The sequence below is a fragment of the Panthera uncia genome, chromosome F1, assembly GCF_023721935.1.
Source record: "Panthera uncia isolate 11264 chromosome F1, Puncia_PCG_1.0, whole genome shotgun sequence".
Classification (NCBI taxonomy): Eukaryota; Metazoa; Chordata; class Mammalia; order Carnivora; family Felidae; genus Panthera; species Panthera uncia.
In genome coordinates this window covers 25,573,086-25,599,603 of record NC_064813.1, presented here as the reverse complement: position 1 = coordinate 25,599,603, position 26,518 = coordinate 25,573,086, and the positions used below count along the sequence as shown (strand labels likewise).

The 26,518-nt window shown below is 46.6% G+C and overlaps 1 protein-coding gene across 1 annotated transcript in view; it reads left to right on the top strand.

Annotated features, from left to right (window-relative positions):
* Positions 1-24,853, top strand: part of CACNA1E (calcium voltage-gated channel subunit alpha1 E) — an 81,300-nt gene extending 56,447 nt beyond the window's left edge. The window contains exons 26-34 of the mRNA XM_049635044.1: positions 2,510-2,606; positions 4,656-4,761; positions 5,625-5,732; positions 6,299-6,399; positions 6,684-6,790; positions 10,674-10,785; positions 15,274-15,454; positions 16,478-16,668; positions 18,134-24,853. Of these exons, the coding sequence (XP_049491001.1) occupies positions 2,510-2,606; positions 4,656-4,761; positions 5,625-5,732; positions 6,299-6,399; positions 6,684-6,790; positions 10,674-10,785; positions 15,274-15,454; positions 16,478-16,668; positions 18,134-18,676 (1,546 nt within the window). The 3' untranslated portion in view covers positions 18,677-24,853. The remainder of the gene's footprint in view (positions 1-2,509; positions 2,607-4,655; positions 4,762-5,624; positions 5,733-6,298; positions 6,400-6,683; positions 6,791-10,673; positions 10,786-15,273; positions 15,455-16,477; positions 16,669-18,133) is intronic.
* Positions 24,854-26,518: the final 1,665 nt, after the last annotated feature.

Sequence of the window (26,518 nt, the reverse complement as noted above, 5' to 3'; positions counted from 1 at the left end):
TGAGCTCCTTGCTAATTAGCCTAATGGGAAATTTGTCTCTCACAGTCTGCGGAAAGATGCTGACTTCCCACTGCCCCTGACAAGCGGGTCTGAGTAACTGACTGTAATCAATGTCTGCGAAAAGCAAACAGTTGGGCAGTCCACTTCACGGCAGCCTGGCATCTGCTCTTGACAGCTGTCAGAGGCATTTGTGTGAACTCTCAGGCTGTGCTCTTCAAGGCCTGGCTCGAGCCAGAGTCCATTTTCTGCATCTGACGAAGTGTGGGCCAGATAGGTGTCTCGGGGTGCTCTTGGTCATGCAGCAGCCCCTCTGGGCACTGGACGGGTTCTGATTTCCTTAGAAAATTGGGGGCAGTGCAGTTCAGCAAGGTGATGGTTCTCTGAGGCTCACTGCTCTCCGTCTCTCCTGGTTGGGTTTTACTAGGCCGGAGGGAAAAAGCTGCTCTCCCTCTTCCAGCCCTCAACATCATGGCTAAACTGTCCTGTCTTCCCCACTCTTCTCTGAGTGTCCTATTAACCCACCTGTGCTTCCTTTACAGCGGCAGGATCCCGTATAAGGATATGTACAAATTAGTGCGGGTGATCTCGCCGCCTCTGGGCCTGGGAGAGAACTGCCCCTACAGGGTGGCTTGCAAGGTTTGCCTCCCAGTCCCCAGCCATGACCGGCGGTGGGGTGCCACTTCGAACCCACCTCTCCGTTCTGCTCCACCACCGCTGCGCCACATGAGGGAACCTTCATGTTGCTTTCCTTTGAGTTTAAAGAGGTCCAAACACTCCCAGAACCAGCAGCTGTTACAGAAGGAAGAAGGGCACATTTTGGGGGGAAGACAGAAAAAAGGACTTGATATGGAAGGCCGATTTGACCTCTCTCACTTTTCTGCACATGCACACACTCAGTCATGTGTACGCACACACACACACACACACACACACACACACACACACACACTGTCTCTCTCCCTCTCCCCACTCCATCTTAATCTGTAGATTTCACCAGAAGGACCTCCCGTCCTCCAGAGAATGCAGACATCTTCACTGGAGAACAGAGAACCTCCTTTTGGTGAAAAGCAGCAGCATCCTCCCATGTGCAATTTAGCAAAATGTGATTCTAGTTGTCCCTACCTCCGCCCATTCTCCAGCCCCTGGATAGTTTGGTCAGAAAGGACTGTAAAAGCCTGAGGACAGAAAGGAGGGGAGAAACCATAATGAATCAGGGCAGGAGGTGAGAGTGGTAAGCGAGGGTAGACTTGGGGTGTGTAGAAGAATGCAGTAGCTCAGGGGGTCTGCGAAGGTCTCTGCAGGGCAGCGGAGGCTCCCGAGCAGATTTCTTGCCTTAGGGGTCTTATGTGTAGCGTTGAGGGGTTCGAGGGGGCCTGTCATAACTGCGACATCACTGCTTGTTTGTGAGACCAAGGACATTGCTCAGGGGCACATAGGACCCCCTCTTCAACTCTGCCAGACCCTGGGAACTGGAACAGGAGCGGCTCTGCCAAGCCACCGTCCGAGGCCAAACCCGCTAGCTAAGGAAGCATCTCCTGGTGCCGCAGGAGAGAAGGGTGGGCTCTCTGGGCATAGCTCGGTCCGGCAGCTGGCAGAAGACTTAGGCCCAGGAAGATGCCAGCCGGGGCAATGGGAAGGAGCTGGCGTGGGGTGGTGACACAGTGATTCCTGTACTCAGGAGGCCAAACAGCTGCCTCTGCTGAGACTCTTTAAACTCCGCCCCGGTGAAACCTGCAGCCGCATGTGGGGAGAGCCGGGAGGGCAGCATGGCATGCAAGATGCTCTTCCTCCTCCTGGTTTGGTTTCTTCTGTCCCCAGCATGCCATTGCCCTGGGGCATGCCCGGAGTAGAGAGCACTCTTCCCCGCAGAGCCAGGTGGAAGCAACCGGCCGGCTCCGAAAAGCAGCGCGCCACTTTCAGTGCAAGTTGCCGCCTCCTTTCGCACACACACCACAGAGGGGGATACACGATGTTCCGCCTGTGGGTTCAGAGGAGGAGAAGGGCCTGACATGCAGGTCGGGGCCGCGCCCCAGCTGGGGCCAGAAATCCTAACCCGTGGCTGGAGCACCGTCTATCCGTTTTATACCGCTCGCACACAGCCCTGGGAATTGAAAACAGGCTTGTGTTGTATGGAGGATGGCTAGAGTGAGTAGCGAAGTAGGTAACAATCGACCACGAGGAGAAAACGCGTCCCCATGACTACGCAGCAGAGTCACGGGGACCAGAGGCTGCCACCAACGTTCCCGGGTCTGTGTGGGGCGTGATATAAATCCGCACCAGGATGGAGTCCCGTGTACGATTTGCCTCGATTAACAGGTTTCCTATTCTTTTTCTGTTTGTCCATTTTGTTTTGTTTCTCTTCTCCTGTTCTCTGTATTATTTTGTTTGTTTTGTTTTGGCTCTCTGGGAATGCCTGTTCTCCTTTCCTCCTGGTCTGCATCCTTCTCCTCACTTCCTTCCCTGCCCTGCCCACCCACCCCGTCTCCACTTACCACCCCTCCATGAGCAGTGGCCGCATCCATTACACTGAGATGTATGAAATGCTGACTCTCATGTCACCACCGCTAGGCCTCGGCAAGAGATGTCCCTCCAAAGTGGCATATAAGGTAGACCACCCCTTCCTTTGTTCTGGGCTAGAGACCAACAGGAGGGAGGCCAGAACATGGGGAGGAAGCTGGGCCGGGGAGGCGGAGGAGGGAACCAAGGGGAAAAGGAATGATGAGGTCAAAGGGCAAGGAAGGTTCCTGGAAGTATGGAGTCCCGAAACAATATGAGGAATGATTGGCAAGAGTCTTCACCGTGGGGCTTGTTATGTGTTCTGCGTGTCTCCAAGCGTGTGGCTTCTTGTGAGCAGATGACTAGAAAGGAAGTGTTAAGTAGCGTGTTTGCTCAGAGGAGGCAGAGTGGTGGCCTGCAGGATAGCATATATGGGCAAGAAGGAAGCGAACAGCAAAACTGCTATCAGAGCCTAGAAAAAACCTCCAATCAGATAAGCTGAGGAAATGATGCAGAAATTTGTCTAAACATGGTTCATTTTTAGGAGAGAGGCAAACCCTTAATGCATGTCTTCTTCTTTGATAGAGGAAGGAACTGTGGCATGGTTCCTTCTAGGTATTAGAAAAAAAGAAGAACGCGACTTCTAGGATACATGATGAAGGATCCAGGCCCCTTCCCCCACCAGCCCAGCTGCCCGGTTCTCTTGTCAGTACAAGGGAAAAGGTGACATTGGGCACAAGTTGCACTCAGCATTAGATTTGCATTATTGGCATGACTGATTTGGGGGCTGGCCCTGGAGTTATGGGTGGATTCCCCATGGCTTGCTCAGAGCAGCAGCATACATTGGAAGTCACCCGCCATTAGGGTACTCAGAGCTTTGGGGCCTGATTTTTTTTCCTCCACCCATTAGTAATAGTTACTGTTTGGTGTTTAGACTGACCCAGAACTCTGGAGCTCTTTCATCTAGGAATATACCACAGCAATGTGGCCACTTCTCTAGAAGCTTAAGGAAGTGGGAGAGAGATGGAACTCAGATACAAACAAGAAACTGACTTTACACTCTAAGACATCATGTCTGTAGAATCACATTAGGCCAGATGTTCCACTGGAGCATTAGAGATCCTGCCTTGGGAAGAGACATGTCCCTCCCTGCTAGGCTGGTGGTTCTGCCAGAGGACCTGCTGCTGCTGCTGCCTCCAACTTGTACAGCTCCAGAGAGCATCTCCTTGGAACAGGGCCCTTGAGGGCCCAGTACATGGCTCTTCATGTGCAGCTTATGGGCTGGCATCCTTTTTGCTCATGATGGCCACATCCCAAAGTACCAGGTGGTAGAATGTGGCCTTGAGTTTTTTGAATGTCGGGGATGAAGCTTGGCGGGTTGAAGGGGCGTGGGGACTGGAGGAAAAGTTAAAGGATTCCAAAAGCAATATACTCTCTGGAAAGTGGATTTGGCCATTTCAGTTTGATCCCTTCTTTTGGGTGAGGGGAACAAGGCCTGCCCACTCTGCTCCTGCCTTGGTCACCCTTCTCTCATTCTCTCTCCTCTGCTGTTCCCAGCTTTCTTCCCCTGTACCCTGTTTGCACTCTCCTCCTTTTCCATCCTGCTCCACCTCATCCACCTTTGGATAAGTTGGACTTATGCATGTTCAATCACGTGCTGGCAAATTTCACCTTTTAAAGACTCAAAAAGGGGGGCATCAGGATGCATATTTCAACAGATAAGCAAAGCAAAATCTCTCCCATCACTACCTTTCCATGTGAGTTTTGGGGGTATCCATGGGACAAGGGGAAAGAGAGAGCAGCCTTGCATCAGGGAATGGAGCCACCTCCCAGAGCTGACTCCTTTCTCTGAGCCATTTCTCTTAGAAATCACTTTCCATCCCTATTAAAGACATTCTTAGGACCATGGAGGAGTCCTCAAGAATGATTAGTCCTCCTTCTTTTGGAATTTGGTAACATTCTCTGGGGGGGGGGGGGAACTAAACAGCAGCAAATGAGCCATAAGTGAGAAGCAGGGAGAGGAGGTGGGACCGGGGATGGGGAATCCTTGCCCTTCTTTTTTGTCTCAGCATTGACCTCCACACTTTTCTTCTCTTCTCACCAAGGTTTCTTTCGATATTTTTTTCCCTCCTGCTCTTTCTTTTCTCTCTTTCGCACAGAGGTTGGTCCTGATGAATATGCCAGTAGCTGAGGACATGACAGTCCACTTCACCTCCACACTCATGGCTCTGATACGGACAGCACTGGACATCAAAATCGCCAAAGGTAAGCCAGGAAAGGAAAATGGGACTCTGGAATGACTCACCCAAGGTGGCACAGGACAGAGCTGTTTGAACATTGCATCCATCTGACAATGTCGTGATCTGAAAATCAACTATCAGGGTCTAGTTTCACCTCTGACCCAATCACTATAATGTCTGCCATTTCTTCCTGGAAAATAAATGACTGGTCTGACAATCTCTAAGGCTCCTTTCAGCTTTACCAGGATGTGGTCTTCAGTGAATGGTACATAGTAGGCATCTTAGAAATATTTGTTTATTGAACAAATGAGTTTTAATTTTGTTCTTTTTGTTTCTTATGTGGTATCTCTAATGCTCTGGAAGGTTTGTGGCAGATACCATCAGGGCCATTCTTTGCTCTTCTTGATTTCCGGTTCAGTGATTTAGGAGAAAAAAGGTTTATTACTTCCAGATGGGCATCCAGCCTTCCTGCTCTTGCCTGATCCAAATCCTTCTTAAAATCAGGTCACTCAGACTATGGAGTCAGAGTTGCCGGAAGAATTGATGTATGTATAATGAGGCAGGGGAGGTTCCTTGTGGCTCTTTTCATCTTTCCCTCTGATATATTAAGCACCTGGGAGGTATTTCAAATGAATGAGGAAGCTGATCTTGGTCTTGGGGCCTCAGATCTTGTGGCAGGATATCCCTGAGTCACTAAAAATGGGAGCCAAAATGTGTTCTGCTTCTTCAGCAGAAAGACGTGGTATTACAAGATCCACTATCACGAAGTGCCAAGATTTCCTCTGAGACTATGAGGTGCCATGCTGATTCAGCTCCTCCCCCCACCTGCTCCCTCGGTACTGGTTATTTGTATGTCTTTTTTATTTATTGAAGTTTATTTTATTCTAGGTGGTGCAGACAGACAGCAGCTAGACTCAGAACTACAAAAGGAGACCCTGGCCATCTGGCCTCACCTATCCCAGAAGATGCTAGATCTGCTCGTGCCCATGCCCAAAGGTGTGGGTCTCCTCCTGGGTATCGTTGTCACTTTGAGCTCAGCATACCAAGGCCACATCTTTTAGGACACTGAGTGATCAAGGAGATAAGGGAAGGTTGCTCTTTTATTCTTAGGAAACCCAAATCTCCCACTCCTTAATCCCTTTGGCATGAATTGAAAACATTTTCTCAAGATAGGTCACTGTAGTTGTGGGTGAAACTTCTTGGGTGCATAGCTCTCTCCCTACCCATAATACTGTTCAGCAAACCCTCATGCAGGTGGGAATAGGGTGCCGTTACTTAGGCATGGAAATCTAGACCAGTGGAGGTGATGCCTACTTACTGTGGTTTCTCATCAGTACCCCTACTCTCACTGGGTGGCTATGGAAGCTCCCAAAGATAGATGTGCAACCTAGTCACTTTGTATCCTCAGGGTCTGGTGCATGTGGAGCTCTCAATAAATACTGGCTAGGTGGATGGCTGAGGGAGCAAACCTGGTTCAAAGAATGGGGAAGCTTGTGAGGTATCCTCACTCTCTGCCACCTGTCTTCTCCCTGTTCCCTTCCATGCCACATTTGTGTTTTTAGCCTCTGACCTGACTGTGGGCAAAATCTATGCAGCAATGATGATCATGGACTACTATAAACAGAGTAAGGTGAAGAAGCAGAGGCAGCAGCTGGAGGAACAGGTGAGGGTCACTGACAGTATGGGAGGTGGGTGGGCCGTGAGGAGTCACATGACTCCCTATAGGGACGGGCCTATGCATAGCTGGGGCACAGTGCCCTGCAAGTGCTTAGAAGCAGAGGTAGGGGTGCAGTGTCCAGGAACTTTCTAGTTGTGGGGATTAGAAACCCAGTGGATCAGAGTATCAGGCATGTTCCTATCTTACCCAAGTGAATTGTATTCCCCACTCCACCAACACACCCCAGGGTCATATGAGTTCCTTTTTCCTCCTTCCTACTTTTAACACAGAAAAACGCACCCATGTTCCAGCGCATGGAGCCTTCATCTCTGCCTCAGGAGATCATTGCTAATGCCAAAGCCCTGCCTTATCTCCAGCAGGACCCTGTCTCAGGCTTGTGAGTATAACCAATGGGTCCACAGCTGCCCTGTTTGCATCCTGTCACCCATGCCATTGTGCAGGCCCAGAAATGCCCCAGAAATAATAGTCTGAGCCAAATGACCCTTTCTCTGAGGTGAAGACGTTTTTTATTTTTATTTATGTATTTAATTTTTTTAATGTTTATTTTTGATAGAAAGAGACAGAGTGCAAGTGGGGGAGGGGCAGAGAGGGAGACACAGAATCTGAAGCAGGATCCAAGCTGTCAGCGCTGAGCCCGATGTGGGGCCCAAACTCACAAAGGAAGTTGGACACCTGACCGACTGAGCCACCCAGGTGCCCCATTACAATTTTTATTTTAAAATGGTTATTCATCAGGGGTAATAAAAGGCAGACAATGCATATTTGGTATTGTGGCCAGCTCAAGAGACAGCACTGGGAATGGACAAAGGAAAAAGGGCATAAGTTAGTGTCATCATTCAAATAAGAAATTGGACATTAAATTAGCTGCCGAAGCTGAACTGGAATTTAAGTTTGTTGTTCCTAACCTCTAGAGTATTCCCACTACGGTGCTATCTGTAATGAACAAAAGCAACCTTAGATCAAGCACACACACACACACACAAAAAAAAAAAAAAAAAAAAAAAAGATGTGTATATTGGAAGCAGAAACAAAACCTCAATTAAGGAATTTGTCAACTCTTCTGAGTTACAAGCCTTAGCCCCTACTTGTTAGTCATAAATGCTTTATTATACCATCCCTATCTCATTATAACATGGTTTTTCTCTCCTCAACAAGCATGTACAAGTACCCAAAGGGCAGAAATTCCTCTACCCCATGTAAATGAGGTTTTGTTGTTGGGTTTAACCCAGTCCTGGTTCTCATGGAGCCAATAATGACTAAAAATCATGACTTTAGGAATCATCAGGGGAATGAAAGCTATTTGGAGTCTCTTACCATGAGTTCCTTTCTGCCTGTGGTGTTGGACGCCTGTTTTTGAAAAACATTGATTTCAGAGGTCGTAATCCAACACATTTACAAGAGAAGCAAAGGACCAACACCATGACCAAGGCAATTCCTCATTTTTACAAATATTTGATGTGATGAGGTAGCAAGGTATGGATTCTCCTGTCTACACAAAACCGGCAGATGTTTATCTTTGATCTGTGCGGGAAGGAGGTATGCCTGGAGCAGTGGAACCTTCCCAGTGGAAGGGTGTGCAGCATTTTTCAAGAGTCCTTGGCTTAGAAAGGAGGCCACCCCTCTACCTAGACCTCTCTCACCGAAACATTTTGCTCTACATAACTCCCATATGGCATCAGTCCAACTTCTCTCTGTTTATTGATTCATTTACTCATTGATTTGACCAATATTTATTAAAACCCAATATGATGGAAAAGCTGGCTCAGGCACTAAGTATTTAGCAGTCAACATGATCACAGTCCCCATGGAGACAAATCCTGAAAAAGAAATTTACAAAAGTGATGAAAGTTCAAATGGAGAAGGGTCGCCTATTGGAATACCACAGGAGGGAAGCAGCACACCTGGTCGGGGGGTCAGGGAAGTCTCTCTGCGGAAGTAATGTTTAAATGAGACTCAGAGGCATGTTCTTCAAGAGAAGGGAGAAGGTGATAAGCTTCAGGAGCCTGATGGCTGGCTGGAGCACAGAGAGCGCAGTGAGGCAGCAGGTGACGAACTCCACTGGGGCCATCACGTGGGAGCATTATAAATGGGATACGGGAGTGGGGTTTTACTCATCAGTGTGACATGATCAGACTTGAACTTTTCAAAGATCATTCTTGAATCCAGTGTGGGCTTGGATCAGAGGGGAGGAGTTTGAGAGACAGTACTGCTTTTGGTATGTGACTGCAATTGTGTAAATTATTAATGACTGTTCCTTAGACTAACAAGAGGGAGATGGGGAAAGATGCAAAGACTTGAAATATTATCAGTAGGGAGACTGGATGGGAGTTGGTGATTGATTTGCCTCAGGGAGTAAAGGAGGGGGAAAAATAAAAGATGACCCCCAAGTTTCTGGCATGAGCCTTTGGGATCGATGTTGGCACATGTCCTGAAAGGGGGACATTGGTCCCTCCGTACCTTCTGCCCTTACTGAGCTTACACCTGGTGGGAAGCCAGTCATGAAACACAATTATTGGAAAGAAGAAAAGCTGTCATTTTCAGTCATTTGTATAGGAAGAAAACAGCGTGGCAGAATCTGAGTCCATGTGAAAAGGGTACCTGCCAGTTCCAGCAGAGGGAGAGATCAGAGAGCATTTACTTAACAAAGTGAATTTTGAAGGATGAACTCAAAGTAACATGAACAGAGTTTGTGGAGGGCAGAGGAGTTGGAGAGAAGCATTCTGTTCTCTGGGAACAGCCTGTATTAACATCTTGAGGCAGAAAGAAGCCGGGTGGGCACATTCAGTGAACTTAAGAGCATGAAATTCAGGAGCGGGGGGTGAAGGGCAAGAGGAAGCTGGAAAAACAGGAACTAGATCATGAGCAGCCATGTTCCAGACTTTATCCTAACGATGAGAAGACAGACAAGGTTTTTAAAGTTTGAAGCCAACTCTCGGTTGAAGTTAGTCAACTCTGAGGTTGTTCAGTGATTCCAAGGGTCCTCTCTACCCATTAGGGATTCTGTGATTCCTCATACAGCAGTGCCTATCCTACTCCTAGTGGTTCTCAGGAGAAGACACACTGAGTAAGATGAGTAACATGTAAGCAGGTCATTTAAATATCAGATCACTCTGTATCAGTTGTGAAAATTCAGCAAACCTCCTCCCAGCAGCAAGGGGCCAGACAGGGGGGGTGACTCTCTGCTCTTCAGATCTCTCCTTGTGATCCAAGTCAAGGTAAGATTGTGCCTATGGATTATTTTCAAGTAACTGGAACCCCTTGTTTATGCCTCAAATTTTCCAGTGGATGCATTCATGAGTACAGTAGACTCAACCATGAAAGGGCTCTTCCTCGTAGCTCCACCATTACTGAGAGCTGTGGCCCAGCCCCTGACCTTCTTCCCACGATCAGGAAGCCCACTCTGCATCCTTGAGTAGGTCAGAGGGCACCTGTTATTTTACAGCAGCTATCTTCTCAGGAAAGACTGGCTATCTCTTTTTCTCCTAACCTGCCCCGTGGATCCCATTGGCTAAGAGTGTCCACAGGTACCCAACAGTGGTTTAATATCAGGCACACAGGGACAGCTGTCCATACCTTTCATTCAGAGACCTCTTACCTCATCACCACTCAAGCATCCCCGTACATAGCCATCAACCCAGAAGTTACCACCTCCTCACCAGCACCTCTGAGATCACTCCACACGTTCATAAACCAACAGATACTATGTCTGGCACAGTCGTCCTTCAATAAATGTTCATAGCATTGAATTGTTTAGTTTGGCCAGGGATGTTGGCACAATAAAACCATATTTCTACTGAAACTGGAGGAAATTTTTTAAAAGACCATGACTGCTTAATATTTAAACAAATTGTTCGCTGTTTAAACTATGGCATTTTTTTCTGCTGAAGGGAGAAACTGAGCAGAAACAGGTTTGCAATCCAGCATTGGTCTTCCATATGGCTGAGTGTGACAAATAATGTCATTTGTCACAGATACACCAGTCACCAGCAGAATACTGAATGGTTCCCAACACAGGTTGAAAACAGTGGTTTCTCCGGTTTCTCCTTTCCAATGCTTTTTTTTTTTTTTTCACTTTTTTATTCTAGGGTCCAGCTGCCTGTCAGTTACCAGGCTTACAAGCCAGCCAGTATTAAAGGGTGTTACCCTTGGTGGGAAGGAAGTCTTGTCTGGGGTGGGAATTAATAGTGGTGCCTATGACATGGCTTTCTCTCTTTTTCTCTCATGTACACATTACCTCCTACTTTGCCATTGCTTTTCAGGAGTGGCCGTAGTGGATACCCTTCGATGAGTCCGCTCTCCCCCCAGGAAATATTCCAGTTGGCTTGTATGGACCCAGCCGATGATGGACAGTTTCAGGAACAGCAGTCTCTGGTGAATGAATGAGTTACATGACCTCAAAAATCTTTCCTTGGTTTCCTGATCCCTCCCATTCTCATTTCCAAATTTTATTTCATAGCTATGGTTTATCAGGAAAACCCTTTCCAATAGTCCTGCCAGTTAGTTACCCCAGGAGTTTCCTGCTGTCTCTCCTTTCATAGCTGAATTTTTGATGTTCTGTGACAAATGCTTCCTCTGCAGATTTTACAATCCCAGAGGCGCCTTACCTACTGCAGGAATTTACACTGCTTCAGGCCAAACCTTCTTAACTTATGCCTGTAGGCAGCAAATGTAGAAGCAAGAGTCAAAATCTTGCCTTGGATATGGGGCCTTAGGATGGATCGTCAGAATCAATGGCACCAAATGGACAGCTTAGTGTAGCCAGGTACTGCTTCTGGGAACACAGGAATACCCTACACCAGCCCTTGGGAGACGCCCTGCTCCTGGATCACTCAGGGGAGCACGTGTGAGTGACCGGCTGTCAGCCAAGAGTTACAGAACAATCTCTTACCTCTTTTCTGTGTGTCCCTTTGGGTCACAATTCTACCAACCAAGTACATTCTAAGAGGTCCCTAAAATCCTTCCCATAAGCCTAGAGTTTTGTTTTTGTTTTAATGTTTGAGAGACAGAGCGAAAACGGGGTAAGGACAAGAGAGATGGAGACACAGAATCCAAAGCAGGCTTCAGGCTCTGAGCTGTCAGCACAGAGCCTGATGCGGGGCTCAAACCCTCATGTGTGAGGTCATGACCTGAGCCAAAGTGGGACGCTTAAGCACATGAGCCACCCAGGTGCCCCAAGCCTATAGTTTTTTATTAGCATAAATGATAAAATTCCTGAGAAACCTCTTGAGTCAAGTTTAAGCTTGGAGAAGAGGGGGCACACTGACCTTTAGATTTTGCTAATACAAAGCTAACATGTGATTTCCAATGATAATAGACTTTACCATTATCCTTAGTTCAGGAGTCATCAGATCAGGTTCCTTCCTGAGCTTAGAATTAAACCCCAAGTGTTCATTGGCCTGGGAAGAAAAAGACAAAACCCAACATTTGCAAAAGTCCATATAGACAGCTTATAGTAAGTTCTATGCCATTTTGATTATAATTCATCTGTTTTTTCTCTCCCCTTCTCTCCTGACCCCTCTCCACTGCTACTGTGCACCTCAGAGCCATCCTAGATGGATGATGTGGGTGAAATGTGGGACTGATCTGTTTATGGAGTGCATGTCTGCTGGCATGAGTACCCTCAGAGCAGGGCAAAACCCTTTGGTAGCTCAAATGGGTGATTCCGTCTCCGGTGACTGCAGAGACAGGGAATTCTGCGTCGCTGTGTTTGGGAGACAGCTAGACCAGACCCTCGCATGGTATGAGTGCCTTAGGTGTTCTTGGTAAGGTAGGCAGGAAGCCTTGAACGAATTTCTGCCTTTCTTTGTGAGGAATTTAGTACCATGGACTAATTGGTACAGATAGTTTGATTCTTAAAAGTGCCTCTCAGCATTTTACAGCTTGTCTGCCTCATGATGCATCTGGCTGGGAAAATCTCAATAATGTGTCCTTTCTTTCACAGGGAGGCTTTCTTTATTACATCATTATTTCTGTGGGTTCCCCAGGGCTGAGCCGTAGTGCCAGGACTTTTTGGATATGTGTTCATCTCATTGTCAGTGCTGGTGTCTGTAATTCAGTTCAGGTGTCAGCCCATGCTATACTCTCACCACTGTGTACTCAGGCCCATCCCTTGGGGCCCCCTGCTCCACGTCCAGAGGCGTGGCCATGATTTGTGCGTGTGTCTTAACACTACCTCTCACACCCCACAGCCTGTAGTGTCGTTACCACGTCTGTTTCAAGTCGGACCTGTGTGCTTTATAAAGCATGTACTACAAACACTATAATTCCCTCAAGTGCACGTATCACATGTCCTAGGAAGGCAGTCCTCCCATTCACCCCAGTAACCACCCAGCCACAGGGTCTTGGGCACGCTTCCTTCAGCAGTGCCCTATTCAGACAACTAGGTTGTTAAGGTATAATTTCCTAAATATAAAATAGCTTTTTTTTTCTGGTTTATAATCTCCAGATGTCCAGGATATTTCTAGGTCTCTTTGGTGGCCATGTAAACATTTCCAAGGCAGCCCTACCCTTTATGCAATGACAGTAGCTATCTGTATAGATCACGTACATTTGCCAAACTAACATTCTTTAGCCAGGAAAATAACAAAAAAAGTTGCACAGAGACTTAGAAGGGTGGATTGGAAATCTCTAATTCTCTAGAGTGGCACAGCCCAGTATAACAGCCACTACCCACATGTGGCAGTTGAACATTTGAAATGTACTAGTCCAGACTGAGATGTGCGATAGGTAGACTTGGTGCAAAAAAAAAAAAAAAAAAAAAAAAAAAGTGAAATATCTTCATTTTTTAGATTGATTACATGTTGACATGAGAATATTTGGATATATTGGATTAAATAAAACACACTGTTTGATGAAACTACTCTTTTAAATGTAGTTACTAGGAAATTTAAAATTACATAGGTAGTTTGGATTATATTGGACTCTGCTAGTTTAGAGCATCCCTGACAGCATCACCTACCACATTTTTCAAATGGTTTCAATCTTAGGAAAGCTCTCAGCTAACAAAGTCATGTCTTAAGGTTTGAGATGATATATTTGACACCAGAAATTGGTGACTTTCCTTAGAGTAGGAACTTCTATTTGTTTATTTTTCTTAATTTTATCTATTTATTTTGAGAGAGAAAGAGAGTACAAGCAGGGGAGGGCCTGAGAGAGAGGGAATCTGAAGCAGGCTCCCTACCAACAGCTCAGAGCCTGAAGCGGGGCTCAAACTCACGAACCATGAGATCATGACCTGAGCCAAAACCAAGAGTTGGACGCTTAACTGACTGAGCCACCCAGGCGCCCCCAGTAATTTCTATTTAGTTGATAAATAGGCTTATTCTTTTAATCTGAGGAAGCCAACGCTACCAACTCTCAAAAAGTAGACTTCACATATCTAAGAAGTATTATGACTCATAATACTTTACAGAGCTATACAATCTGAAACATTGCTTAGTAGTAAATAAAAGTGATAAATACTAGACTAGGAAAGGTAATCTTTACCTTTTAATCCCAGGTAGAGCTTTCTGTTTGGGACATCTGGTATACCACATGTGCATACATAAGTGGACACATATATACACATACAACTGAGACCATAAAGATGCAAGTCTGTCTTCTAAAAGCCATTTTTGTTATGGAGGAGGCAGAATCATCCACTGGAGGTGAGAAGCAATGAGATGGAACCAAGTCCCACAAGCGTGGCTGTGTGTTTATTTCCAGGAGCCAGAGGTTAGTGAATTAAAAAGCGTGCAGTCCTCTAACCATGGCATCTACCTTCCTTCGGACACCCAGGAGCATACGGGATCTGGGAGGGCATCCTCTATGCCACGCCTGACTGTGGATCCCCAGGTAAAAAGCTATCACCACCTACCCTATGCAGTGGCATCCTGGGCTGTATTGAATTGGTGGGTTATGAAAAAAACATCTGATATTATCAGGTGAGCTCTTGACTTGCCCCCATCCCTTCCCTACAAGAAAAATCTGGCTCATGGGCCATCTTTAATAGAGCCTACTCCTCCACGGTGTGTTTTCAAGGAAGCCCTAACCATAACAGTCTAGCCAGCAAAATGGTATAACTCCTTCTGGATGGGATCAACATTCTCAAGACTCAACCAGCCATGCAAGAAATATTTTACAGGATTTTCCCTGTGTATTTTTCCTTTTCTCCTTTCCTGGTTCCCCCAGCACATATGCAATTACGTACACACACAGCTCTGTGTCAGGACCGTCTGTCCTAACCAGTGCAGGCCACGCCTCATTTGTCTGTTTTCCTGGCTTCTTTTTTTCTGTCTGTCTGTCTCACATCAAGTTTTGACAGAGACAAGAAGTTTTTGTGGATCTGTTTTAACATCTGTGGCAAATCAAAAATGCCAGAGTTTAAGGTGGGACTAGGATGGAACCCATGATAGAGAGCAGTTCAATCTTAGATGCTGCCCAGTGACAGGCTCTCCTAAGCTCTCAGGCTACATGGCAGGGCCTTCTCTGGCGAGGGGAAATAATAAAAGGCAAAGCTGTGCTTCTTGTGTGGTGCAGACTTTTTTTGACAATTGCCTTCACATATTCCAAGGTTCACTGCAGGTCCTGGCTGAGTTCTTCTGGTAAATGGCTGTATGGGAAGCTTACCCTGTATACTCAGCTGCTTGCTTTCCTGAGCACGAAGAAAAGACCCTAGTTAAGTCTCAATATCTGTGTTAATATAGCATAAGACACTTTCTGGAACAGCCTCCTTCAGCTCAGGTCTGAGCAAGAGGGATTCAAGGGAAGTTATGCTTTGCAATGTTCAATAATTTCTATCTCACTTCTTCCCTAATTTTAGAACCTTCCAGTAATTAATCCAGATTTTGTGTTCCTCTGGGGGGGGGTTCACGTTTCCAGGTGGTGACAGACCCTAGCTCCATGAGACGCTCATTTTCCACCATTCGGGATAAGCGTTCAAATTCCTCATGGTTGGAGGAATTCTCTATGGAGAGAAGCAGTGAAAACACCTACAAGTCACGTCGCCGGAGTTACCACTCCTCCCTGAGACTGTCAGCTCATCGCCTGAATTCTGACTCAGGTGAAGGGGTCTTCACTGTTCACCTCTTTTCAGGCTCCCGCCCTGACGACCAATTCTGGCAAGAACTGAAAATCACTGGAACAGGATTCAGATAAGGATGCAGGTTGAGGAGAGTGAGGGAAGGAAGAACACTCATGACCAGAAGTGGCTTCCCTTTGTGACTTATCCCAAAATGAAGTCCTCTATATTCATCATAAAGGCTGAAATTTCTTTCTTTCAGAGTAGGGCTATAGAAATCATTAAAATGTATAGCGTTATTAAAGCAATTATGTTGTATACCTGAAACTAATTTAACCTTGTATTTCAGTTATATTTCAATAATAAAAAAAATTGAGATTTTCAAATGGCCTTCTGCAAAACCCCTGGGGTTTGCTAGGGGGCCTCTGATATATTCCTGGCAGGGTCTGGGCTCTCACCTCCAACTCCACTTCAACTTCGATAGTGTTACCTGGAATTGTTTTAGGTATTTGAGTTTCATTTTTTGTTTTTTTGTGTGTGTTTTTTTGTTTTGTTTTAAGGAAAAGGGTCATACTGATAACAATCATTAGCAAATCATTAGTCTACTTCAAACGCTGTTTTGCTAGATGAGGAAACATATTAAAAAGCAGTGACATGCCTGTAGCATAGGGCCAGTAATTCACAGAAATGGGACTAGAAGCCCTCAATGGGACTGAAACCCTTTGACCTCCATCCCTTCTACTGGTGCCATCTTGCCCCCCAAAAGTTACACACCCATGTTTAGGACGTAGAGAATTCCTGGGCCAGGGTGTTGGCAAAGATTCTATCTTAATTGTGTCTAGGGTTAACAGAAGCAGAAGAGAACCAATTGCATCCTTTGGCCTATGTGTCTGCACACTTACCTCTTCACAAAGGGTAGTTTTCCAACCTTTCCCTCCTGCCTCTGACATGCCTGGAGAAGCTGGGGTTCTTTAGGGGCTCAGTCCCAGGCTATATGACATCTCTTTATGTTCAGAGGCCACTATGGGTAGAGTTGTGATCAGATGCTTTTGTCTTCTCTCCCAGGCCACAAGTCTGACACCCACCGCTCAGGGGGCAGAGAGCGGGGACGGTCAAAAGAGCGAAAGCATCTTCTCTCTCCCGATGTCTCCCGCTGCAACTCAGAGGAGCGAGGGACCCAGGCTGACTGGGAGTCCCCCGAGCGCCATGAGTCCAGGTCTCCCAGCGAGGGCAGGTCACAGACCCCCAACAGACAGGTGAGCATGGAGAGGAAGTAGAGCCTCTAGAAAGATAGGGAGGAGTGGTCTGTTAACATTAGGTGCAAAATATGGGCACCCACACAGACCTTGGTTTCACAGGAAACTATATCCATTGTGCGCAGAAGTTAGCTACTCATGCTTGTGTACTTACAAAGGATAGGAATTCACAGAAAACCAGATAGTTCCCCCAAGAAAGACAATGGTATTGAGAAGTCATTCCATCTCAGTCCTCAGAACCCAGAGGTACAAAGTCCCAACAAATACGTGCATGAATGTCTCAGCCAGATTTAGGAGGAAAAGTTCACCTTTAGCCAGAAAAATTTCTTTGACCAATTACATGATCCTAAGTATTAGTTAGAATGCTGATTCATCCCTCAGCACAGGATTTATAAGTTGGATCAGTTCAACCTTACTGACCTAGCTTCCAGCCATCGCAAGAAGACCACCTTCTTCTTCCAGACTATTGTTGAAACACCATCCTTTGCCTAAAAAACAACTACCCAAGCTATGTGAAAACATGCTCTAGCCCTGCTCTCCTCCTCCCAGCCCTCCTGTGGGTGTCAGAGCCCAGATGGGAGATCCAGTCAACAGCAGTGAGCAGAGGGGAGGAGGAGGGGCTAATAGAGAATTTTAGAGGCAGTGGAGAACTTTCTTCTAGAGTAGTGGCTTTCAAATTTCAGTGCAGAACATAATCACCAAAGCATAGCCTTGGGGCCTAAAGCATTCTACTTCAGTAGTGAGACCAGCTAGAAAGGGAAACCCATAAGTCTGCAGTTGAAAGGACCCCTTTTTCCCCAAGAGTTTCTGAGCAGGTGGCTCATGGGTCACACATACCTTGAGAAACACCTTCCAGAAAGTCCGTTTACTGGCACTGGGCTCAGGGACCCTTGGGAATAAATAGGTGAGCAGGTCACGTAAGGTCTGAGGAAGCAGCTGGTCATGTGGGTGAGTTAACATCAGCAAGCCACTGAAGACGCGAAGGCAAAAGTGAAGAGGAGGGAAGGTGTTTGCCATTCCTTCAGATCCACTTCCCAAGAAGGATTTCCCAGACACCAACCCTAGAGCATTCATTCACCTTTCCTGTAAGTGGTCTTTCTGAAAAGTCCCAAGGCTTTCTTTGGTGAGCCACTTGTAACATACATAGAGCTTCCAGATCTTCGCTACTTGAAGTGTTTGTCGCATGGTCCGGCACCTGGGAGCTTGTTAGAAGTGCAGAGTCTCAGGCCTCAGCTGCAGTTTAAATGGACCTGCCCTGGCCTATGTGGCAGAGACTCCTCAGTCTCAGTTAATCCCTGCATTCCTAGGGGAAGGGACTTGCAGATGGGACCCCAACTCAGCCCTCCCTCCCCCAGAGCCCAGACTCCACAGGCTCTCTGTCAGAAGGGTTAGGGGCTGTAACAGGGCCGCAAGTAGGGATCAGGCCCAGCCCTGTCTAACATGCCATGTCTGTCCCACTGCACAGGGCACGGGTTCCCTGAGTGAGAGCTCCATCCCCTCCATCTCTGACACCAGCACTCCGAGACGAAGTCGCCGGCAGCTCCCGCCCGTGCCACCAAAGCCTCGGCCCCTCCTTTCCTACAGCTCCCTGATTCGACACACCGGGAGCATGTCTCCACCGGCTGATGGAAGCGAGGGTGGCTCTCCTCTGGCCTCCCAAGCCCTGGAGAGCCCTGAGGCCGGCCTGGCGGAGTCTTCCAGCTCCCGGCACGTACAGCAGGGTCAGCACACCTCCCCACAGCGCTACATCTCCGAGCCCTACCTGGCCCTGCACGAAGACTCCCACGCCTCGGACTGTGGCGAGGAGGAGACGCTCACCTTCGAAGCAGCTGTGGCCACCAGCCTGGGCCGCTCCAACACCATCGGCTCGGCCCCACCGCTGCGGCACAGCTGGCAGATGCCCAATGGGCACTATCGACGGCGGAGGCGCGGGGGGCCCGGGCCAGGTGTGATGTGTGGGGCTGTCAGCGACCTCCTGAGTGACACGGAAGAGGACGACAAGTGCTAGAGGCTGCTCCCCCCTCTGATGCATGCTCTTCTCTCACACGGAGAAAACCAGGACCGAATTGGGAAGCCAGTGCTGCCCGGGGGGGGAGGAAGAGGGAGGAGGAAGAGAGAAGGACACCATGCATTATTGGACAAGACGAAGGAAAGGACCCAAGGAAAACCAGTCGAACGTGCCCGATTGCTTTACTTCCCTTTGCAAGATGGGCACTGCCATAGTTTTGCCTCTTTGCTGGGGAAAGGAAATACAAGAACACAGAGGGTTATTCCCACGGCAGAAGGGACGTGAGGATGGCTTTGCTTCCCCTTGCCCCTTCCCACTTTTCTCTAAGCCGTGGAGGGATGGAGCTGGCCTGTGTCTACGCCCCTTGCCCTGAAAAGCCTGGAAGATTTTTCTGGCTCTTAACTGGGGAGTCGTGGAGGCCACAGGAGAGGAACCTCCTCCCTCACCAGCTCTTGCTCCCCGGCCAGCACCACTGCCATCAGGGCAACCGCAACAGCATCTCATGCATTACCCTCTGGCTTGCTTCCCCCAAAGAAGCACAGGCTAAGTTTAGGAGCCTTGGATGCCAAGGATAGGAGGCAAGGAGGGAGGGAAAAGCTGAAGTGGAACAAGGGGTCAGGGTGCCGTGGCAGCAGCAGCAAGGGCTGGTCTGGGTGAGCAAAGCCATAGTCCAGCAGCCCAGACCACAGGGGAGAGACTCAGAGAGATGATGAATGGGTGATGTTGGGGCAACAGTCCTGTCTCTTGGAAGCCTGTCACCCACTCAGTAGGTGCTGCATTAGGGTAGGCCAGGGAGGTCCCTCAGGCTCCACAGAGGTCCCTGACGCTCCAGGAAGGGTGATATTTTAAAAGCATTTAACCCCTCTGGCCAGCACACCAGCTGGTGTGAGCAGAGTTTCAGCCTTCCTGCTGGGGCCCCGTGCTCTGCCAGGCCTTAGCCCTGCAAATGCTGGTCATAAGGGATCCCTGAGGGGGGTGGGGGCCATTTAAGGCACAGTCTGTTTTCCAACCAGTCTAGAAGAACGTGGAACAGCCCTACAGTTGTATCAGCACATACAGCCGAATGTCAACCTAGACTCTGGCCCAGGAGCCCGCGGGCCTCTCTGCCAGTCCCTGACCAGGCAGCACACATAAACCCAAGGTGGGCCCTACATCACCTGGTAGAGACTTCTAGAGAGAGAGGAAAGGCAGACAGATTGAAATGAGAAGCTTCCATGGGAGCATCAGTGTGAGTTTGCTGAGGACCTCCTGGGAGGAGGGGCCCTTGGTCTGGCAGCTTCCTCAGCCAGCTTGTGCTTAAGGGTCAGTTTGGCATGATACTTGGAAGGTGATCAGTAAATATACCTCAGCTTAGACCTGGGCTGCTCCTCCTAGCAAAGCAGGCTCTGACGGGGCCTCATCACATCATGTGATGAGACTGGGCTTTACCCCTCCCAGAGTAAGAGCTGGGCAGAAGACAGCCTCAGGCCACTGTGTCCTTCTTAACTCCCCAATCTCAGAAGCATTACGAAAAAGAGAGCCTTTCTTGGCTAATCCGTGCTCCTCTTGTTTCGACTGTCCATTCAGGGAAGCACATCACTCTCTTTATCTGGTGGAATGCACCGTCCCCTTCACTTCCTCCCTGGGCTCATCACAGTAAGGAGAAGGATCCCCGGAGAAGGGCGCCAGGCAGGGCTTTCCCTGCTCCACCAGGAGCAGATGGGGCTTGCCTCGCAGGACCCTCCCCTGGCCTGACATCACAGTGGATAAACACTCTTTTTTATCTTCCTCCAGCCAAAACAGACTCCACCTCTTGGGTAGGAGAAGTTAGGGGCTGTTGTTTTTCTTAGAAGGAGCCTCCTTTTACTTATGAAGCTTTTTGTTTGTTTTGGTTGAAATGGAACTAAGGAGTAGTTGCATCAACCCCGAAAAGCCAAATACAATCACGTGGCTGCAGGATCATTTGTGATGGCTCTGCCTTCTCTTCTAGATATTGATGCAGCTTCATGACCCACGGTCAGCCCCTCCGATCAAAGGACTCCCAGGGCAGGAGACCAGTGAGGCAGAACATAAGCTGCCTCCTCTCAGACCTTCCGCTCACTTTCATTTTCCTCTCCCGCTGAGCACTTGTGTACTCGGGAGTAGCTAGCAATGTGAACATGACCGTGGAACGCCCCGATCCTAACAGGCATGCACTTTACACAAGACTCAGGCGCTGGGCCTCATAGTGTGGTAAAGGTTTCCTCTGCTCAGCATCATTTCGTGCCAAAGTGCTGCTGTGGGCTGCTTTCTGTGCACAAAATTGCTTTCTTCCACCTCAGAAATGCAGCTTTCCCTGGGGACAGGCCCACAACAGGACAGCCGTTCTGAGTCAGCAAGTCTATTGCATTGTGTTTTGAGAAAAGGAATTGAAGCGATATCTTAAGCCATTTCAACAGCAGGAGAAATTTGGGCTGGCAGAGCAATTACCAGAAATGGAATTTGCCTGTAAACCACATTACGAACACTAAATTTACCATGCCAGGAAACCTTCCTGGACACCTGAACTCCTTAAACCCTTATACACACAAGAATTTGAGTCTTAAACGAAGTGCTGTAAAGCCCTGTAGACGCAATCTCCCGACCAACCACCTGCGTTTTTCTAGATCAGTTTCCCCTGACCAAGAAATTGGGTTTCTTCTCCCTTAGCCTGCATTTATCTTTCCATTAAGACCAGAAAATAAAAGACAGTCTTCAGTTAAGTCACAGAACTCATTATCATAATCTTCTAACCATTTCCTTCTGCCTGTTGATAAGTATGAACTCTCACCTTCCCTCTAATAGTTGACCAGGACATCCCTTCCTACTTATCAGATTCTGCCTCTTCTCTTTCCCTTGTAAAGCAGCCCCTTGAGATCTCAAAACATGTGCTTCTCTTTGGATTAAAAAAGTATGGCAGCATCTCAAGAAATGCCAAGCAAACTGGGAACACTATCAGTGTTTCAGACACTCTGTGTTATCAGACTTAGTACTGCAGGTCCCCTCAGAAGAATCTTTATATATCCAGTTTCCCTTGCTAATATTAGTCTTCAGCATCCTCTCAAAACAAAGAAGTAATGAGGGAGAGAGGAAGGGGAAAAAAAAGAAGGAAAAGAAACCAAGGTGGAGAGATAGTCTATGTCTGTGTTTAGATACTCCTCTCTTCACTTACAGCTCCAGGCAGACTTCTAGTAACAAACTCACGTGTCTCCCTCTCTCAATCCCCATGAGGTCAGAATGCCAGTCGGCCTTCAGACATAGGAGTAGAGCTCTAGGTCAAGAGGCTCTGTGAACCAGGGTCAGGATAGAATTACCTCCACTATAAAGAGGGTGTACCCTTGAATGTCCCCCCCAGGGTCAACATAAGCCATGAACACAACTGCCCAATGTGGATCTATCCCTTCTTCTAGCTGAGGAATCAGTTTCTATTCTGGGCTTCACTTCTGCTCACTACTCACTGTCCCTACAGGGTACTGAAATCACAGACATTTCTCTGAAGCTGAAATCCAGATGTTCTGGATTTTGCGCTCTCTTGACTCTGGGACCACAAAAAGACAACCCCGTATCCCACCATTCAGCCGGCATCTTCTTTCCATACACACATCCACCTCTCCTACAACCTTTGTGATGAGCCTGTCTCCTGCCTTCTATTCTCCTATCCCAGCCCTTGCTCTGCTGCATGTTAGCACTGACCCAACTCCTGAGATGGTTAAATTCACCTAATCCAGGCTTGTTTGTTGACGTGCCTGCCTCTGCTGTGGGGGAATGCTTTGATCTCATGAAAATGGTTGGGGACTCACCAGGTGATACTCACAAGGTGATCTGAAACAGTATAAGGTGCAGTACTATTGGGGCATGATGGGGATATGAAATGTCTGCATACTCAATGAAAGCCTACTGCAGGCAAATTAGGTCTCTCCTGGCATAATAGAACAAAATTTAATAATTTTGGTTTTTTTTTTAAAGAAAGTTCTCAATTTTTCATTACATCCTATTTCTAAAGCCTGTTCTGGATGTCTCATTTTTGGACAGAGTTTGTCTTTAGTAGGTTGAGCCAAGGATACATGGAGATTCATTTCTCAGCTAAGCTATAATAAATATTATGAGGTCATATAAAGAAAAGGTATATATGTAGCAGGCAGGGAGCAGATAGTCCTCTACCTTGGAGGGACTTTGTGAAACTTGAAGGTTAAGGAATTTTCACCCTTTTATTTTTTTGAATCAGTTTCATGTTTGTTATGATGTGAGACCTTCAAAGGCATGGTGCCAGTGTGCACAAAGATCATGGTGAGGAGAGGCATTTCCATGCCTTGGGGTAGCCTCTTCCTCATCAGATTCTCCCTTCCTGTCCATTCTTCCTCCCTAGATTCCCAGGCCTTGAGCATTGTCTGAGAGGTTTAGGTGAGGTCATTGTAAGGCAAGATAAAAGAGAGAAGTGGTCCCCCTGCAAGTGGCCAGTTGGAGTGTCATGTTTTAATTCCAGACAAGAGCCCCACAAGGAATCAGGTCTAGGTTTGGATAAATCAATCTCCATACTGAGACTCTTAATTTAATAAAAGCCAAACAGAATTAACTCAGGACTTAGGACCTAACCTTTACATGACAGGATCAGAAGAGATGCCACATTAATGAGTGCTGCCTGTATTTGCAGCTCTTTCTGTCTTTAGTTTTCTCTTCGGCGAACCACCCAGTATATTGTAGCCATTTATCCCAACTGAGCCCCAGCTGATGGCTTCTCTGCTGGTTGCAGTAGCAGGCTTAGCTAATGACAGCTGAGGTGATCGGTCAGCCATCATGTGCTGACTGACTCTCATTCAGTCAGAAGAACACAGACATACCACATGGGGGATTGGATAAAAAACTGAAAACGGAAAGAACTATCTTTGGTTTCTGATGGCCATCTTTTTCTTCCCTTAAATCCTTCCTGCTTTGACCCTCTGATGCTTAGGCATCCTGGAGAAATCACTCCAAGCCAAAGATAACAGATCCATAGATTGTCCCAGCCTACCCAAAGGGCCTGGAAAGCTTCGCTTAACAAAACTCAAGCCAGTTGGTAGAGAAATATGAATGAGACTCACACAGAGTCTAATGGAGAGCTGGGGTGCCTCCAAACTGCCCTTCTATTTTTGTAGTCTTCTTCCTTCTGCTCCCTTCCCTCATGATAAAAATGGGGAGAAAGGGACATTGACCCTTTAGACATTGACTCTCAAGGGGTCATTGTCTATGTCCAAAGGGACATTGACCCTCAAGAAAGGTATCTTGACCTAAATGCAAATGATTTTATAATAAGCCATGCTACTATGTAAATACATTATTGAGGCTTGAATTCTTATTTCTGGGGGTATGAAAGAGTTGAGCAAATCTGATTTTAAAAATGGTAAGGGGATCTATGTTTATTTTTATTTGGTATCTTTTTGTTTGGATTTTTTGTAACAGACCTGCTCTAGAATAACAATGAAGGATAAATATGTGCTCTGCAGTGTTTCTGAATCAGCTTCTAATTAATTTCCATCAAACTTAATATATTTAAACCAAAAATCTGAGGTTATATAGTACCAGTTCCCTCTTCTCTGTTTCTTTTGTCTTTCTTCTCCTTCTAAGTCAGTCTCTGTCTCTTGTTTCTAGGGACATAAAATGTAACCTACATTAATGTAAAGTTTCCTGAAAACTTCAGTGAGAGCCAAGGAAAGAATAGAATGAATATAGATTTTTTTCCCCAGTACATCTTTAATCAATAAGTAGGAAATTTAGGTCTTGAGAAGATAAAATGTTTAAGAGTATGGTAATCTGGAAATGAAAATTATTGGGGGTCAAAAATAATTCTATTTCAGCCTTCCATACTAGTGCCTTCAGCAAGGGTATTGCGTCTACATGCTTTATTTCCCTCACTAGGAAAATTGAAATACTAAAGCTTGGCTAATTAATGGGTGTGTCATAGTGTTTGTAAGTAAATTACTATCACATCATTTAAAGTTCTTAGTCTCCACAAATCAACTTAGAAAAATCTTCTGTCCTTATATCCCACTAAGGACCTATGAAATTCTTGGCATTGCTATAAGCATTCCATTTTTTTGGAAGAAACTTCATGTTTACTGGAACCTGAATCCCAGATTTGCTTTATTTTCACCATCTCTTCTTCCCATTTTCCTTCCTCTTTTTTTTTTTTTTTTTTTTTTTTTTAGCTAAGAAAAAAAAAGTTGACTTTTGTTTTTAATGCAGGAAAGAAGTTGAGTTTTCATGGTCAGACCTTCCTGGTACCTTCTTTTTGTGGACACTTAAGCCAGTCCTAGATCAAATAACCATTCTCTAATGCTTAGGATCCTCACAAAGTCCTCTTCTCTAACCCAACATTGACACAGGAGTCTTTTCTCTCTCTCTCTTTGTTCTGCCAGTTTGTCAGAGGTAAGGGATTCTCTCTGTATTCTGGAAACAGATCAGTAGCATCTATACCAACTACTACTGTTTCCTCTTCGGTTCACTCAGAGGTGGGCCCCAAAACTGAAAGGACACTAAAACAAAGCTGCCAAATCCAAATTTGACCTTATTTGGTGACTCAGTTTTCTTTCCAGTACTCTGATTTCTTTTAGCACTGGTCTGTACCACATAGGAAACCCACTGCTCAAAGCAAGTCTGTTAGAAGTCTGTATAAGGGATGAGCAGGAAAAACACACTCCAGAATCTCAAGGTGCCATTAATCAATTTAAAAAATAAAGGTAAAATGAAATGAGGGCTAAACAATGTAATCTAACTGCCAATTAAAGTATACAGTAGTTCTGGTCTTAGCTACATTTGATATGGTGTTCTACCACATTAAGCAGATCCCAGCAGATATAGTAAAAACATAGGCATTGAATTTTAATGCCTACCAATGGGGATATATACTTAGCCTGCAGGCCAAACTTCAACCAGTGTTTTTCTATTCTGGTGTTTTGTGAACAAGCCAAAATTTATACAAAGCCACCGTAAGTGCTGCACTTGCAGAGGAACCTCCCACTCGGTGATATTAGAGAACAGTGCAACTCCACTCAAATTGAGTCCCAAATTTGAAACTCGTCCAGAAAAACCCAATGGAGGAGAAAAATCTAATGCATCAAGTATAGTTGGCATTTTGTAGCTGGGGCAATGTGGGCAGAGGCTAGGAAGACAAGCTATAGAACAAAGAGAAGGTTGAGATGGAAAATACCAGCTAGTCCCAGGAACAGAAGTGTGTGACCTGAGATCGTCTCTTATACTAGATCACTGGTAAACTTGTTAGCACGATACTGGATTCAGAGAAGTTCTCTCTGCTAAACTCACCAAAGGTAGTGGATTTGAAGCCCTCAAAGGATTAATAGAGAACTTTTCCAGAACTGGGAGATGGAGAGAAAGGAGGTTCTTGCTTTAAAGCAGCCCGAAGACCATCTCTGTGACTTTAGCAACTCTTCATTATAGTAGTGCCAATAGTGGAGAGATTTTACTGATCTTCCTAGTGGTACAAGTGCCACGGGAGGGGAGAGGGATGGTGAGTGGGACAGGGGATGAGCTTTATCAGGAACAGATTTCAAAACTGCAAAGGGTGCACCGGTACCAGCCTCAAAGGATAGCATTACAAAAAAGTAGACAACCGGGTGTCCAGGCCATGCCCTCTGTCCTTTGGGACTTAAGGTCAGGCCATTCCCGCCTTGATTTGCTCTTAGAAGATGAGCATGTAAGACAGGATCAAGAGAAAAATTGGGTGCTTTGTCTTAGGCTGTTAAAACGCTGCCACCTGCATTACAAAACATACGTGAGTCAAGACACTAGAGACACTTCCTTACGGGCAGCATCCACTGCGGTGTGCCAGCCTGACACCCCTTCAGTAATGGT